The sequence below is a fragment of the Quercus robur genome, chromosome 7 (genome assembly GCF_932294415.1).
Source record: "Quercus robur chromosome 7, dhQueRobu3.1, whole genome shotgun sequence".
Taxonomy (NCBI): Eukaryota; Viridiplantae; Streptophyta; class Magnoliopsida; order Fagales; family Fagaceae; genus Quercus; species Quercus robur.
The window spans coordinates 46,146,070-46,164,079 of record NC_065540.1 but is presented as its reverse complement, the minus strand read 5'-3'; the positions used below and the strand labels follow the sequence as shown (position 1 = coordinate 46,164,079).

At 36.2% G+C, this 18,010-nt stretch overlaps 2 protein-coding genes across 2 annotated transcripts in view; both read right to left on the bottom strand.

The window, feature by feature from the left end:
- LOC126693682 (uncharacterized) overlaps positions 1-18,010 on the bottom strand; it is a 40,760-nt gene that overhangs the window by 3,759 nt on the left and 18,991 nt on the right. The gene's annotated exons all lie outside the window — the stretch shown is intronic.
- Positions 10,809-17,450, bottom strand: LOC126693681 (protein LEAD-SENSITIVE 1-like). Its single transcript, XM_050389781.1, has 2 exons — positions 17,204-17,450; positions 10,809-11,740 (listed from the first exon to the last, which is right to left on the bottom strand). The coding sequence occupies exons 1-2, from the start codon at positions 17,295-17,297 to the stop codon at positions 11,088-11,090; spliced, it is 747 nt and encodes a 248-aa protein (XP_050245738.1). The 5' UTR covers positions 17,298-17,450; the 3' UTR covers positions 10,809-11,087.

The following is an 18,010-nucleotide window of genomic DNA, read 5'->3' as shown; positions in this document are numbered from 1 at the left end:
ATTTGGAACTAAAAAAATGTCCAGTACTTAAACAGTAGTATAAATAAATGTGGTTTCAATTAAATCATATATTTCACAAATAAAAAATTAAACCCGAAAGTATATGAGTGTTATAATTAAACCCATGTTGTTTCACTTGACTTATCACACGTGCTTCGCGCTTGCAATGAGTTTTTTTTTTTTTTTTTTTTTTTTAATTATCTTTAGCTTAGTATCATAATATTTAAAAGTGAGATAGAGATTGTGTCCCAATTCTTTATTTCAGCTCTTGATTTTTTTATCTAACTCTCATGTAGAGGTATATGTAGAGGTATTAGAATTCAAATAGGAGAAGTCATCTGTGTTAAAAAGGTAAGATAAAACATCTAACCCCAAAAAATAAAAAAGAAGAAGTCTCATATCACATTTCAATAACTCTAAGGTCAAATGACTTCTTTTTTTTTCCCCTTAAAAGAAAAGGGTCAAATGACAATTTTTGTTGTTTCCCACATCGAATTAACTTCCTCATTCTCATTAACCCTCAACTTTCCAATGACCATTAGATTTGTGGACATTATCAGCATTTAGGAGTAAAGACCTCTGTATTGGATGTATCCTTTATTCCTTCTGTATGTGCTTGTGAGAGTTCATATATCTATCTTTGATTATCATCAAGTGTTTTTTGTATAGGTGTAGCTTGTTCTAGTTTTGTTTGCTTTTAAGAGGGTTTTGTTTCTACGATTTTTAGCTTAAGCAACTTGTTGTATATGGATTGTTCTCAATAAATTTTTCTTAAAAAAAAAAAAAAAAAAAAAAATTAAGAAACACTACAAAAAAATGCAGGCTATAGCTGCATTTTTTTGGATAGGGCCTATAGCTATGTTTAAAAAATGCGGCTATAGGTCCAACCTTTTTTTTTTTTTTTTTTTTAAGGATGACCTATAACCATGTTTACAAAACATGGCCGATGAGGATAAGCATTAAGTGTTGTTCATCCTTGCATAGTCGTCCAAAACAAAGAAGAAGTTATATTAGCTCGTCCAAGAATGAGAACACATAAAAGAACTTGTCCATAGACAACCAAGTCATGCCACGAATAGAACTGTCCATAGACGAATATATCTACAGACAAAATGTACATGGACAAGTGAATTATATTTGGTGAGTTATGTAGAAAATCCTCCATTAGATTCACACGAGTAGAATACGACACATTGCATGATATGTGGAAGAAATTCCATATACAACGCCCCATGCAACCCATTTTCTTTGTCAACCGCCAGCATTACCCATAATGGTAATGGATCCAAACAAGTAGACCCACGTCTAAATCTCTATAAAAGGAGTAAAATCCATTCACCCAAGGTAAGTTCTAACCATTCACTATTTTCTTTCCTTGTGTCTTAGAAAGAAAATTGACTTAACCGTCGGAGGGTCCTTGACCGGGTCACACCGGTCACCTTTGACAGTACTTTCTTTCTTTTCAGGGTACACAACCATTACCATAGCTCGAAGTATTTTAGCCTACTGATTTTCATGCTTCATCAGTTGGCGCTGTTTGTGGGAAAGTAAGAGAGTTTCTATCAACCTTTTTTGTTTTCATTAGTTGGCGCCGTCTATGGGAAAGTAAGAGAGTTTCTATCAACTTTTCTGTTTTCCAAGATAAAAAGGCTGCATGGTTCGGACAAGGTCAATGGCTACTAGTCCAGGACACCAGGAGAGTGGAAACGCCTCCAGTCACCCAAATTGTGCACCACCACCCTTTATAACTGATGACTTGCATAATTGAGTGTAATTTATCACTTCTCAACTTTAAACTTTAGTCTAATTTTATTTATTTTTTTGTTGATTTTAGACTTCATTATTGTTATTTAAATTTTATTTCAGATTTGAAGAAAATGAAGATTTACTCAAATAAAGAGACATGAAGCAGCCGGAAAAGGTTTTGAGTTGAACACTTGGGCTGAAAAATAAAGGGCAATCTAAAGAAAAGAAAAAAACGTTTTGGGCTGAATGTAACATTTTTGGGCTGAACCAGAAAAGAATAAAGCAGAAAAAAAACAAGAAGAAAGAGTGGCTGAACTGAAGCAAAAACGTTTGGGCTGAAAAGCTGAAAAACGTTTGGGCTTTTTGGGCTGTGTTAGGCTGCAACAAGTAAAGGGCTGGACTTTAAAAAGGTAGGGCTAAAAGAAAAAGCAAAAAAGGAACGCTAAAGAAAAAAAAGGGTAGCCGAAACAAAGAAAAAAGAAAGGTAGCCGCTAAAGCAGAAAAAGGAAGAAAGGTGCTGAAGCAGAAAGAAAGAGAGGGCTGGAACAGAGAATTTTTCAGCATTTATTTTCTTTCCAATCTTCTCAGAAAAAATTATGGTGAACTCGTTTGTGTTGGATTTAATTTTTAGCACGAACTAAACTTTCTTTATTCTAGGAAAACGATGTAATCTAGTTTCGATCTATGCTTGCTTTTCTATGTTAATTTGAACAAATTCTCTTCATGTTTGTCTAATTTATTCTAAGCTTATTGCTTCTAATTAACTGGCCATTAATTAGATGATTTTAATCTTGTGATTTGCTGTCGAAAGAGGGGATTATAGGATAGATCTTGAATATTTCAGCATAAGTAAATATAGAGATCGAAAGACTTGTATGAACCTATGTAGTATTAAAATCGTTGGTCTTAATGTTTTCTTACTTTATTAAATTGCATACTCTTATGTAAATTGATGAACAAGATTGTTTCCAATTGACTATCGAAAGAGGCTTTTAGATGAGTTTGGAGATTGCTAACAAACAGAGAGAATTAAATTCAATTACCTAGATGAGTAAAGCATAGTGAGGGATTAGGTGAAATCGATTTCCTAGAAGTTTCTTTCTCATTAAGTTGATTTTCAAGCAACATCTTTCTTTTCCTCTGCATATCTTTTATTTAAATTGAATTTATTTTGAATTCCAATTACTAAAATCTTAGTGACTTCTCTAAATAAAATCAAGATTAGAATAATTTTGGTATTTGTCAAAAGTAAGTTACCAATCCTTGAGGACGATACTCTTCTCATCACTTTACTATAAAACTACGATACTGTGCACTTGCAGTTTTGCACCGTTCAATAACCGTCCAACAATAGTTACAATTCATGGCAGCAGCAATGGCATAACTTACACAACAAAACCAAGAGTTGACTAGGGAAGTTAACAGGCAATGTCAACAACATGGTGGAGAACGAGGTCAAAACTTAGGATTTGAAGGTGTTGAGAACAATGCTGAAGGGGACCATTCCAGGGGTACTATCACTTGAAGGGTACCACATTTGGAGAGAGAGAGATGGACCAAATGAAAAGAGTTATGGAAGAAATGAAGGATTCCATGAGAAGGTCAAACCACGTGGATGACCTCGTCCATAGAACAGATTCCCCCTTCACTGCGTCTATCACCAGCCATCCCTTGCCTTCCAAGTTCAAAATGCCCTCCCTAAATTCATACGACAAGACATGCGACCCTTGTGATCACATTGCCACGTTCAAAACAACCATGCATCTACAAGGTGTTCTAGATGAAATTATGTGCAGAGCCTTTCCTACAACCTTGAAAGGATCGGCTAAAGTGTGGTTCAGAAAATTACCGCCAAACATTATAACTTCTTTACAGGAGTTAAGTAAGTTGTTTGTTAACAACTTAGTAGGTGGACAAACTCAAAAACATTCCTTGTCCAATTTGTTGAGCATAGAGCAGGGAGAGAACGAAAGTCTACACTCATTTATCAGCCATTTCAATAGAGAAGCCTTATTAGTGGATGAGATGGACGACAAGATCCTCTTGGTAGCTTTCTACAATGGAGTTAAATTGGACCTGTTCATTCATAAGCTATATGATAGGGAGCCACAAACGATGGCTGAGTTGATACATTTGGCCTAAAGTTTCATGAATGCAAAGGATGCCATTATTGCTAAGAAGAAAAAGAAAGGTGGACGACTAGAGAATAGTGTATTGTGATTACCTTTTTCTAGCTAGGGCTTCTTGGGCTTGGCAATGGCCCATATGGGTTTTGGCCCTTTGGGTTGTTTTTATGTGATTAAAAAAAAACAAAACTCTTGCAAAGTAAATCTCATAAGATGAAACTATCTAAAAAGAGAAAATATTAAACACTTATCAACCAAAAAAAAGACAAAATAATAATATAAGACCCAATCACACCAAAGCTATAACTTACCAAAGCAAGCAAGCATTCCTAAGAACCACGTTGAATCAAAACATGATATCATAGAACAATATTGGATTAGTTTTCAAGAAAAAAACTTTATAAAGTTGTAGGAATGGAAGTAAATGTAAGTACTACCATAAAACTGCATAAAACATTCTTACATGTAATCGCATGGTCCATCCCATCTTTTCAATTGCAGCATTCAGAGACGAAGGGAAAGATGGACTATTTTATTAAAGGAAGCAAACTGCAAACTTGGAAGTGTATACCATGGAGTAATAAAGATAACCAGTTTTACTTTGAAAATTGGAAAAACAAATGATAATTATTCAAACATTTTACTTTGAAAAGTGAAAAAATAAAAAATAAAAAATAAAAATAAAGAAAGAAGAAAGATAGTTACCCAAAAAGTAGTGATAAAGATAGAAAAATAAGGATAAATTTTGTATATATCCAATACCCTAAAAAGTAGGGTTAAAATTAAAAAAAAAAAAAAAAAAAAAAAAAAAAAAACGGTGAATGACAACTTCAGCTAAGGAGTTAATGGGTCTACTACAAAATTTGTAAAAAAAAGTTAAAAAAAAAATGTATTTTTACCAAGTTATCCTTAAATTTTGAAAACCAACAGAAAAGTGGTTCTATTTTGTAGACAATATTGTACGTGGAAGTTATAGATGTATTTTTGCCACATTATCCTTCAGTTTTGAAAACCAACGTGAGTGTACTAGGAGTGTGGTCTTGTTTTGTAGATAATGTTTTACGTGAGAGTTAAAAAGCTTTTTTACTAAATTTTGTCTCTACTTAAACGTAGGTTGTAAGGGTATTTGGAACTAAAAAATGTCCAGTACTTAAACAATAGTATAAATAAATGTGGTTTCAATTAAATCATATATTTCACAAATAAAAAATTAAACCCGAAAGTATATGAGTGTTATAATTAGACCCATGTTGTTTCACTTGCCTTATCATACGCGCTTCTCGCTTGCAATGAGAATTTTTTTTTTTTTTTTTTTTAAATTTATCTTGAGCTTAGTATCATAATGTTTAAAAGTGAGATAGAGATTATGTCCCAATTCTTTATTTCAGCTCTTGATTTTTTATCTAACTCTCATGTAGAGGTATATTTAGAGGTATTGGAATTCAAATAGGAGAAGTCATCTGTGTTAAAAAGGTAAGATAAAACATCTAACCCCAAAAAATAAAAAAGAAGAAGTCTCATATCACATTTCAATAACTCTAAGGTCAAATGACTTTTTTTTTTTTTCCTTAAAAGAAAAGGGTCAAATGACAATTTTTTTTGTTTCCCACATCGAATTAACTTCCTCATTCTCATTAACCCTCAACTTTCCAATGACCATTAGATTTGTGGACATTATCAGCATTTAGGAGTAAAGACCTCTGTATTGGATGTATCCTTTATTTCTTCTGTATGTGCTTGTGAGAGTTCATATATCTATATTTGATTTTCATCAAGTGTTTTTTGTATAGGTGCAGCTTGTTCTAATTTTCTTTGATGTTAAGAGGGTTTTGTTTCTATGATTTTCAGCTTAAGCAACTTGTTGTATATGGATTGTTCTCAATAAATTTTTCTTAGAAAAAAAAATTATGAAACACTACAAAAAAATGCGGACTATAGCCCCATTTTTTTAAGCCGCATTTACAAAAAACGCAGCTATAGCTGACCTATAGCCACGTTTTGAAAATGTGTCTATATGTTAAGTCTATAGCTACGTTTGTAAGTGTTTTTAGCCGCATTTTTTAGATAGGGCCTATAGCTACGTTTAAAAAATGTGGCTATAGGTCCAACCAAATTTATTTATTATTATTATTTTTTTTTTTTTTTTTAAGGATGACCTATAGCCACGTTTACAAAACATGGCCAATGAGGATAAGCACTAAGTGTTGTTCGTCCTTGCATAGCCGTCCAAAACAAAGAAGAAGTTATATTAGCTCTTCCAAGAATGAGAACACATAAAAGAACTCGTCCATAGACAACCAAGTCATGCCACGAATAGAACTCTCCATAGACGAGTATATCGACAGACGACATGTACATGGACGAGTGAATTATACTTGGTGAGTTATGTAGAAATTCCTCCATTAGATTCACATGAGTAGAATACAACACATTGCATGATACGTGGAAGAAATTCCATCTACAACGCCCTATGCAACCCATTTTCTTTGTCAACTGCCAGCATTACCCATAATGGTAATGGATCCAAACAAGTAGACCCACGTCTAACTCTCTATAAAAGGAGTAAAATCCATTCACCTAAGGTAATTTCTAACCATTCACTATCTTCTTTCCTTGTGTCTTAGAGAGAAAACTGACTTAACCGTCGAAGGGTCCTTGGCCGGGTCACACTAGTCACCTTTGATAGTGCTTCCTTTCTTTCCAGGATACACAGCCATTACCATAGCCCGAAGTATTTTAACCTACTGATTTTCATGCTTTATCAGTTGGTGCCATTTGTGGGAAAGTAAGAGAGTTTCTATCAACTTTTTTTGTTTTCATTAGTTGGCGTCGTTTATGGGAAAGTAAGAGAGTTTCTATCAACTTTTCTATTTTCCAAGATAAAAAGGCTGCATGGTTCGGACAAGGTCAATGGCTACTAGTCCAGGACACCAAGAGAGTGGAAACGCCTCCAGTCACTCAAATTACGCACCACCACCCCCTATGACCGTCTAGTAATAGTTACAATTCATGGCAGCAATGATGACAAAACTTACACAACAAAACCAAGAGTTAACTAGGGAAGTTAATAGGCAACGTCAACAACATGGTGGAGAATGAGGTCAGAACTCAGGATGTGAAGGTGTTGAGAACAATGCTAAAGGGGACCATTCCAGGGTTATTGTTACTCGAAAGGTACCACATTTGGAGAGAGAGATGGACCAAATGAAAAGAGCAATTGAAGAAATGAAGGATTCCATGAGAAGGGAAAACTACGTGGATGACCTCGTCCACAGAACAGATTCCCCCTTCACTGCATCCATCACCAGCCATCCCTTACCTTCCAAGTTCAAAATGCCCTCCCTAGATTCATACGACAGGACATGCGACCCTTGTGATCACATTGCCACGTTCAAAACAACCATGCATCTAGAAGGTGTTCCAGATGAAATTATGTGTAGAGCCTTTCTTATGACCTTGAAAGGACCGGCTAGAGTGTGGTTCAGAAAATTACTGCCAAACACTATAACTTCTTTCCAGGAGTTAAGTAAGTTGTTTGTTAACAACTTAGTAGGTGGACAAAGGCAGAAACATTCCTCGTCCAATTTGTTGAGCATAGAGCAAGGAGAGAACGAAATTCTACACTCATTTATCAGTCATTTCAATAGAGAAGCCTTATTAGTGGATGAGATGGACGACAAGCTCTTGGCAGCTTTCTACAATGGAGTTAGCTTGGACCTATTCATTCATAAGCTATATGATAGGGAGCCACAGACAATGGTAGAGTTGATACATTTAGCCCAAAGTTTCTTGAATGCAGAGGATGCCATTATTGCTAAGAAGAAAAAGAAAGGTGAATGACCAGAGAATAGTTACGTGCACCACCTGGAACAAGGTCCTCGTCCAAAGAAAGCCAAAGTGGGGGAGAAAAAAGACTGGGATGGCAAGAAGACAGGGTCGTCCTCAGGATGATATTCCAACTACACTCCTTTGAATACTTCGCTCGATTAAGTGTTGATGCAGATAAAGGATGATCCATCTTTGAAGTGGCTAGAAAGAATGAAGGGAGATCTTAGCAAAAGGAATAAAAGCAAGCATTGTCACTTTCATCGTGACCATGGGCATGATATAGATGAATGTTATGACTTAAAGCAACAGATTGAAGTTCTTATCAAACAAGGAAAATTGCTTTGACGAGATCATAAGGACGAGAGACAACCAATGAAAGGTAAAGTGGAGGAACTAGTACGTCCACCGTGTGGAGAAATAAAGATGATTGTAGGGGGCATGTCTATAGGAAGCTCTTCCAAGGCTAAGAAGACCTATTTACGGGTCGTCCAAAATGTTCAACTGTCTAGACGACCACCAAGGATAATCAAAGAAGATGAGCCAAATGATTGCACTATCCTCATGAAGATGCGATTGTCATCACTTTGACGATTACAAATTATTCGACCAGAAGGGTGTTAGTAGACAATGGGAGTTCAACAGGCATCCTTTATTATCTAGCCTTTCAACAGGTGAGGATCAACAAGGAGTTACTTTATCAAGTGAATGTGCCATTGATTGGGTTTGGAGGAATGAAGGTTCTACCATTAGGTACAATCTCCCTACTAGTCATGGTTGGCTCTTCGGCAAATCAATAAGGAAGTAAATTTCCTTGTTATGGATTGTTCGTCTTCATATAATGCCATCATTAGAGGACCAACTCTGAATAGTTGGAGAGTTGCAACGTCCACTTACCACCTGTCTGTTAAGTTCCCAACAAAGTATGGCATTGGAGAAATACAAGGAGATCAGTTAGCTGCTAGAGAATGTACTTAGTAATGCTTGCCATGGACAATCATGGGAATTATGACCTCCCCTTCATTCCTATGGGTGAGCCACTGCCTCAAAGCACAATACCTCAAGGAAACTCCCTGGGGAATGTGGTATTTAGCCCTAAACCTCTCCATAGCAACGGGAGAATCTACTAGGTGGGCGAACCTACCCATTGGAGCAGACTAAGAAGAAGTGATGAAGGTATTTGTGAAGAAAAAGTAAAGCGCTAAGAAGGCTAGCTAAGGAGAAAATAGCCTAAGAACAAGGAAACTTACAGAATAAGGACGAGGGTTACTTTGAGGGCTTCTTGAAGGTCTGAAGATCTAGGAAGTCATGGAGAGCTTGAGAGTTTAGGAAGTCTGAGGAGTTCGAAGATTTGTGAAGTGGGAAAAATAAACTCTCTAGGTGCCTTATATAGGAGGCGGAATTGGGTGGGAGTTATCCCGCCCAAAATTTGAGGAAAAATGCCAACCATAGGATCTCCATCTCACTGCAGGATGTGGGGAACAAAGCGCCACCTAGAGCATTTAATGAGACATCGCGAACTCCAAAACATCAGAAACTGTTACAGGACACACGAAGCGACATTCTCATGTGTGGAAGTCAAAGAAACGTGCTGAGTCAATTGCCCAAAATCAAAACCCCATTTTTCTCCTTGAATAGGAGGAAGAAAATCGGAGTTTTTAGGGACTATTGCGGGGTACGAGAATTCCAATAAGGTAATTTGCCACGTGTCATACACGTGGTTGAGAAGAGCCATTATCATGCTGAGGAAGCCACACCCACGCACAATAGGGCCACGTCACCAGGAGAGGCCATACTAAAAAGAAAGAGTTTTGAGTAGGGAGTTAGCACTGACATGACTGAAGGGTTGGTGGTTGCCAACACATTTAATGCGTCCCACCAAATCTCCTGACTGCATTTATGTGGAGAAGACTTTTGAACAATACTGTTTTGGCTGCTGCAACTCACAAAGGGTTTGGGAATGTGTCTGATGGGATAAACACTCAAGTAGCAGACTGGATGATCAACAAATAGAGGGCCGTGATCATCTAAGGGGGGCTATATAATGTAAGAGACCCACCAGGGATAAGGGATCGAAAAATTTGTGGAGAAAACACTGTAGTAACAAGAACTGTAATATCCAAGTCTAAAAGGAACATATATTCTAAGATCAATCTCCTCGGATTTTGCCAAGGAAGGTTTTCTTTACTTAGAACTTGTTCTTCTTGACTTTCTTGCTACCTTTGATTCACTGCACATGCTCTTGGACCCATTGAAGCCTAGCTTTCAAGCCCACTCATTACAAATTCATTGTACTGGGTTCTTTGGACCTTAATCCATTCATCTTTTGGACTAGAGGACCATAGCCCGCCCCTACAAATGGCATTATCCAAAAAACATTAAAAAATTGATAGTTTTTTTTATTTATTAATAATAATAATAATAATAATAATAATAATAATAATAATAATAATAATAATAATAATAATCACGTGGCATTAGTATTATATCAATTGAGTTTGAGTTGCGTACTGTAAAGCTCAAAACAAACAAATAAACCAACTGTCTTTTTTTTTTAAAACGGCCTGGATCATGAGTCAAATCGTTTTTATTTCAAGTAAAAATTTTCATGTTTAGGATGGGTTATTCGTTATTGGGTCCCAACCCCTTTTTACATGTCTAGTTGTTGGGATTAATTGAATGTTGAGTTTTAATAATAGCAATTGTGGAGATTAGAAAATAAAAATAAGGGAAAATAAAAGAGAAACAACATAAGTCTTAGACTTGATCACCTAGAAATTGCCAATCCTAGGCTTCACCCCCTGAGGGTGCTTAGAATAACCACCAAGCTTAGTGAAATATCTCTAGTAAAAAAAATTACTCAAATTGCTCCACTCAAACTATTTTATCTTTCTAATAAGTTTCAAGGATTACATTAAAATGGTGGGTTCCAGTTAGCTCAACTGGTAAAGTCTCTGATGGTTGTATAAGAGATCTAAGATTCAATTCTCATTTATACCAAAAACTGATTCGTGTCTTGGTCTGATGATAAAAAACTATCATCAGAAGCAGATGCTATAAGTTAAAACTCTCTCTCAAAAAAAAAAAAAAAAAGATTATATTAAGGCGCAATTACATACCAAAGCATCATCAATCATAATAAAAACTAAATTCAAAATTCAAAAATAAAATCTGTTATCTTAAAACACACAACAAATTCTGATATAATTTTGGTTGTGCTCGTTGCATGACAAGCTGTTATCAATTGCCACCAAAATAATCAAATTCTTGCAAACCTCGTATATAACTCTTGAGCATGCCAAAAGATAATTACTCTGGGAGAAGGTACCTTGTGTTTCCGCTTCTGCTGCATGCAGCGAGTGTTCCACTGCAGGCGGCGGAAACAGATGATCAATTTTCTTCCTCTAAAACAACTTCCTCGACATCTGCGCGTACTCCAATATCATTAATGTAACGATGGACACAGTATGTGCCATAACTTGCCGCTAGACCGGCAACACCGGTAATAACAGCTCCAAGCGGTGAAGAACGGGCTAACGCAAGTGATACAGAAAGGGCAGCACCAGCACAAGCAGCAGCTTGAAAGGATGCTGCCTGCCCACTCTGGCCCGCAGGAATGACTTGCGAGCCTGTTTTGCAGCATAATGCAAAGTCTTCACTGTTGTTCTTGATAACATCATAGTCACCAAAGCCCTTTCGGAGGAAATAAATGGCACGATGAATAACTTGTTCGGGCGAGTTTGCTAACTTAGATGAAAATGAAACAAGAGTGCAGGTACCTCCATCAGCTTTTGCAAGAAAGACAGTTCGTTCGACACCATACTCATAGCGGTAGAGATGATCTCCACCTGAAAGAAAACAATCCATACAAGAAGAGATGACTCTATCACTCTTTGATTGATCACTACATATTGGGCATGCATTGTCCAAAGGATGTTGAGGTAATGAGCTCCCAATGACGTGGTCTAGCCCAGTTCCTGTACCAATTTCTTGGCCTTCTCCCCGAGTAAAGTGGATAACATTTCCCTCGTCCACATATATCCCTGTTGTTACAAAGTAGAATCTAGCTGTTTTTACTTAAAATAACTAAAATTATAATATACATACATCAGGCAAACTAGAAATCAACACTTGCCGTAAAAGCAATTTTCCAAGAAAAGAAGATTGCGTTCATTCAATCAAACACAAAGTATAACCCTTTTGTTTTTCAAATTTCCTGCTGGTATAACTAGATAAAGGTAACTAGGCATTGATTAGGATTTCGGCATTGTAATCAACCCCAACTGGTTTAACTTTACACCTTTTTTGAACCATTGATTTTATTTAGATTTAATGGTTAATGACACACAAGCTGCCATGTTATCAACCTTCTAAAATCAGTAATGTAAATGCATTGAAGTCATTAAATTCTCTCATTCAAGAATAATTAAGGGGTCATTTGGTAATATTGTTCTAGTAATGTTGTTTGTATTTTTTGGAAATACGTATAGGTAAAAAAGTATATGGAAATATGTGTAATGTTGTTTAAAAACTGAAAATATGTGTTTAAACACATATACCAAACAAGCCCTAATTGTGCATTTGGATTGTGCTTGTATCTAGGCGTTTAGGCATTTTTCTTTTTTTTTTGACAAGCACGTTTCAACTTTCTAGTAGGTCCCGTGCACTATTCACGGGACCCACAAACCTCTTTGTTCAACAAAACTTATTGTGTGTGTGAGAAACCACCTCCCTCTCCTGCATTGACCCACACAACTTATTGGAGCTACATGTTAAATTTAGCTTGTTAAATTAATTCAGAATTATAATAAAGTTTTAGTAATCAGTCCAAAACCAATTAAGGCCAAAAATTTTAACTTTTTTAATGGTTAGAATCTTCTGTCACTTGGCAAAGGAGTGAGGGAGATCCGGTTTGAATACCAATTTAGAAAACTATTAAAAACGACGTTATTTGTTTTTCTTGAGTACCTTGTCAGTACTGAAGAGTCCCTTATAAACTAAACTGAACTTGAGGTTTATTTAGTTTCTCTTAATGTAAGTTTACTTTCACTTTCTTGTAGATAGAAACTTATAATCATTTCAACCCATGAACATTGAAGTATATTTATTAGCTTAAAATAATGAACGGACTTTGATTTCTGAGGGAGTGTTTTTCCAAAATTTAAAGGGTCATGAGCTCATACAAAATTAATTGGGAAATGCTAACGGATGCCCTTAGAGCAATGGTTAATAGTTCATTTAAATAAAGTTTTTATGTGAATAGAAAAAAAGCAATTAATATTTTGACAGCTTTTTTCATTTCCCATAAAAGTAGTGTCAAAAATTTTCTAAAATTGATTGTTAACCAATACCCTAAAGACACTAGTTAGCATTATTCAATTTAATTTTTGAGGGAATGGTTAACAATTCATTTAGAGAAAGTTTTTATGGGAAAAGAAAAAAATAATTAATGTTTTAATAGTTTTTTTAATTTCTCATCAAAGCGGTGTCAAAACTTTCCTAAAATGGATTGTTAACCATTACCCTAAAGACACTAGTTAGCATGAACCAATTTAATTTTTGAGGGAATGTTGTTAAACAAGTTAGAACTTAAAAAGTTCATGAGCTCATCTATTCAGATATGTAAAAAAATAAAATAAATAAATAAAGCAAGAACTAGGATTAGAATATGTTAGAAGGAGACCGGAGGAAAAAGATGACTATAATGCTCTATCACTTATTTTTAGAAAGTGGATGACATGATAGATTGTGTGTTATTAACCATTAGATCTAAATGAAATCAATGGTTCAAAAAATGTATAACTCTTTTGAAGTTACACTAAGTGTAATTTGAACTTGTATCTCTCTCTCTCTCTCTCTCTCTCTCTCTATATATATATATATATATATACAAAATCATTTCCGAGTGAAAAAAGACATAGGTAATAGGACATATTGAAAATTTGACAACAAACTTAGTTGCAGCTCAAGTTTACAACTCCATTCAATATCTGTTTATTGGATGAAAGTTTTGACAAATCCGCCATTAGTTTACTTTTTTTTATTATACCCTTCATACTTGCAAAATTTTTAGAAAAAAATTTTTAGAAAAACAAAGATCAATGATTCAATAGTTATATTATCAATTAAATGTTTAAATTTCAAGTTTTTTTAGTCTAAAATTATGCATAAAATATAAGTTTATGGGTCAAATAATAAATAATATCTGATTGGCATAAAATTTGACATATGTGAGTATATTACACAAATGGTATAGAATCTATAAATATTGCACCTAATTGGGTTTTGTTGAAAAATAATACTAATTTATTCAAAATAGTATTGTGGTAAAATTATTTGGGAGAATTGTCTTTCTTTAAATTTTGAATTGAAATCATGTTTCCAAAACAAGATTTGAGCTACCGACCCATAAGTCTCAGCAATGTGCTATCTAGGATCATTTCTAAGGTACTGTCTAATCGGATTAAGAAAATCCTGCCCCACATCATTAGCATGTCACAAAGTGCCTTTCTACCGGACAGGTTAATCACCGACAACGTCCTTGTCTCCTTTGAGACAATGCATTGCATCAATCAACGAAGTAAAGGGAATGAGGGTCTCATGGCAATCAAGCTTGATATGAGCAAGGCGTTTGATCAAATTGAATGGTCTTGCCTTGAAAGGATTATGGAGAAGCTGGGCTTCCACGACCGGTGGATATCCTTAATGATGATGTGCATAAAAAGCGTCTCATACTCTGTGCTCCTGAATGGGGAACCTAAAGGCCTAATCCATCCGATTAGAGGCATCCAACAAGGGGACCCCATATCACCGTACCTTTTCCTATTATGCGATGAGGGCCTCTAGGCCATGCTAAAGCGAGAGGGGAGCCTAGGATGCATCAATGGTGTCTCAGTGTGTTGAAGAGCGCCACGGATCTCCCACTTACTACTTGCTGACGATAGCCTTATATTTTGTAGAGCCAAAATGACCGAATGTTCTAACGTTTGATCAATACTCCGTGAATACGAAATTGTGTCTAGGCAGAAGATGAACAGGGAAAGAACATCCCTATTTTTCAACAAGAACATAACTATGGAAGTCAAATTCCATCAAAGGGTTATTCGGAGCGCAAGTCATTAAGCAACATGAACAATACCTGGGACTACCTTCCCTGGTCAGCAAAGGGAAAAAGAAAGCTTTCAACAAAATTAAAGACCAAGTGGGGAAGAAGATTGCAAGTTGGAAAGGGAAGTTGATTTCCTGTGTTGGTAGAGATACGCTTATTAAAGCTATAGCTCAGGCCACACTAACATACTCTATGAGTTGTTTTAAGCTCCCGGACTCGTTGTGCAAAGAGCTTAGAGCCATGATTAGCCGGTTTTGGTGGAGGCAAAAAAAGGATGAGAGAAAGCTTCCATGGATTGCTTGGGATAAACTTTGCAGGCCAAAGGCAGATGGGGGGATGGGATTCAAAGACTTAAAGGCCTTCAACTTAGCTCTTCTTGCAAAACAAGGGTGGCGGCTTCTATAGAATCAAAGCACACTCTTTCACTAGGTCTTTAAAGCCAAATATTTTGAGCACTCCACATTCCTCGAGGTTGAGTTAGGTAATCAACCCTCCTTTACATGGAGAAGCATTATGGCTACTAAAGAGATAGTGGTAGAGGGTGCACAATGGAGCATCGGAAATGGCAGCAAGGTCAAAATATGGGAGGACAAATAGATGCCAACACCCACACACTTCAAGCCCATTAGCCCAAGGAAGAATCTCCACGAAGGAAACCAGGTATCATGCCTAATTGATCAAACCTTACACACTTGGAAAGAAGAGATAATACGAAATATGTTCGCCCACATGAAGCTGAAACGATCCTCGGAATCCCTCTCAGCTCCTTCCCCACTGAAGACAAACTCGTATGGTTAGCCACTACAAATGGCATATTTTCTGTTCGTAGTGCATATCGTGTTGTCCAAAGAATTTTGGACAACGAAAACAGGGGACAATTCGGACAGCACAACAATGACAGGCTTATGGAAGTCTATTTGGAGCCCAAAATGCCCATGCAAACTCCGAAATTTCGCCTAGCTGTCTAGCAAAAACATCCTCCCCACCAAGACTCGCCTCAGAGAGCGCCATGTTCCAATTGACGTGGATTGTGATATGTGCGATGCAATGGAAACACCGGGACGCACTTTCTGGGGATGCGACCTAGCCAAGAAAGTGTGGACTATCCTTGGAATAAAGCCGCCTAATAGCACCTGGGAACCAAAGGACTTTTGTGACTTACTCTGGATGATTAGGGAGCAACACCAAAATGCTGATTTGGAAATCCTTGTTGCTGCGGCCTGGGGCATTTGGAACAACAAAGATGATGTCAGACATGGTGGCTCCTCCAAAACAGCAACGGGTGATTGTCAATAATGAACGCAGGTACATGGAAGAATTCAAGCAAGCAGCATCCATCACAGTCACAAGGCACGAATTCCCCCAGGAACCTTGGATGCCCCCGCCTCAATGTTGGTATAAGGTAAATGTAAATGGAGCAACATTCAAGGACTCAAGACAATGTGGACTAGGCGTGGTGGTTCGAAATGATAAAGGCGAGATTAGCGGAGCATTGTCAGAAAAGATTCGCTCTCCACTGTTAGAGGCCGAAGCTAAGGCAGCGAAGTGTGGGCTAATTTTTGCATGGGAGCTAGGGCTTAGAGAAGTCATTATTGAAGGGGATTCACAGGTGGTAATTCAAGCTCTCTCTACAGAGCAACCTGCCCCACTATCAACCTAGCAAATCATCTCGGGGACTAAATCATGGCTGCCTAAATTCAGATCCTGGAAAGCAAGATTTGCACAAAGGGACTATAACAAAGCAGCACTTCTGATGGCTAGACATGCCAAGGATATTGAAGATTGTATTATCTGGGTGGAGGACACTCCCCCTTTTATTGTATCCCAAGTTCACTATGATGTAATTTCTCTGGGTTCTACCCACGTTAAATGAAATTGCAGGCTTTTCTATCCAAAAAAAAAAAAAGGAAAAAAGATTTGAGTTATATCATAGCTTGCTTTGAATTCATATTTTGAAAAAACAACAAAATTTAAAACTTCATTACTTAAAAATTCATCATTATAAATAAAATAAATATTATTTTTTTCAAAAAAACCACACCTAATTTGATGGAGCCATATAAACCTTTTTTTTTTTTCTTTTTTTTGGTATTTGTATTGTATTCTTCCTGAAACAGGTCCACAAATGTAACTCCAGTATCAGAAATAGTAGTAAAATTTCCATCAAAATTTGTGACGAGGACTGTAACCTAACTTGTAATCCATCCGAATATCATTGTCCACACGCACACAAAATAAACGAGAAATATGAGAAAAAAAGATCCTATTATGAAGGAGTAAAGCAAATGCAGGAGTAATTACTAATTACTATATACTAATAAGCCCCAAAAACAAAAAATAATAAAAATAAAAATGAAGAATATAGAGAAAGGAAAAAAGGAAGAAATGGAAAGGGCACCGTGGTGGGAGTAGGCATAGGCGACACTCCAGGAGTAGATATGATCTCCAGGTTTTAGATTCTCCCTATCGATCTTGTTCGACACCACTCCCATTGCTTTGATCTTTCTCTCTGCTCTGTTCTGTAACTCTCTATATCAAATTTGTTAGTATGATCAATGAAAATAATAAAGACCACTGACCACTCCCCACTGAAAATGAAAAAGGCACAGGAAAGGGGACAACGCTACTTGCTTGTCCAATGCAATCACTTCCTTCTCCTCTAAGAATCTCCTTTCTTTTATTCCGCCCCCACCCATTACGTTTTCCTCTTCCTCAATCCTCTTTCCTTTTTTTTTTTTTTTTAATTATTTTTTTCAAATACACTTTTTGTTTTTAATGCTTTCAGGTTTTTAAAAGTTACTAGTTTTGCTTTACTACTTAATGATGTCCAGGATAAAAGTATAAAACACACACACAAAATAAAAATAAAAATAAAAAGTTCGAATTTGTCAATATTAATAACAATTACTCACAATCACATGGATGTCATCTTTTTCTTTGCAAAAAAAAAAAAGGATGTTATCATTTAATTTTATTTTAGGTGAAACTACATTATTGGTAATTGAAGTTTAACTCTTAAGCATTATTGATCCCTAAAATTTTAAGTGGATGCAATTGGCCTTTGAAGTTTCAAAAATGAGAGTAATTGTCTTTTTTGTTAACAACCGTTAGCCTCAATGTCTAAGTGGCTAACAGAAGAACAATGTGGCAAGTATTTAGTGATGAATGCTCAAATTTGTGTTAAAACACAAGAGTTGTTTAAACC

Bases quoted from the DNA above. Each gene is read 5' to 3' on its own strand.
- LOC126693681 (XM_050389781.1), bottom strand. From the start codon at position 17,297: ATGGGAGTGGTGTCGAACAAGATCGATAGGGAGAATCTAAAACCTGGA. The intron at 11,741-17,203 runs GTGCCCTTTCCA...TTGTAACAACAG, and splicing joins CTATGCCTACTCCCACCACG to GGATATATGTGGACGAGGGA.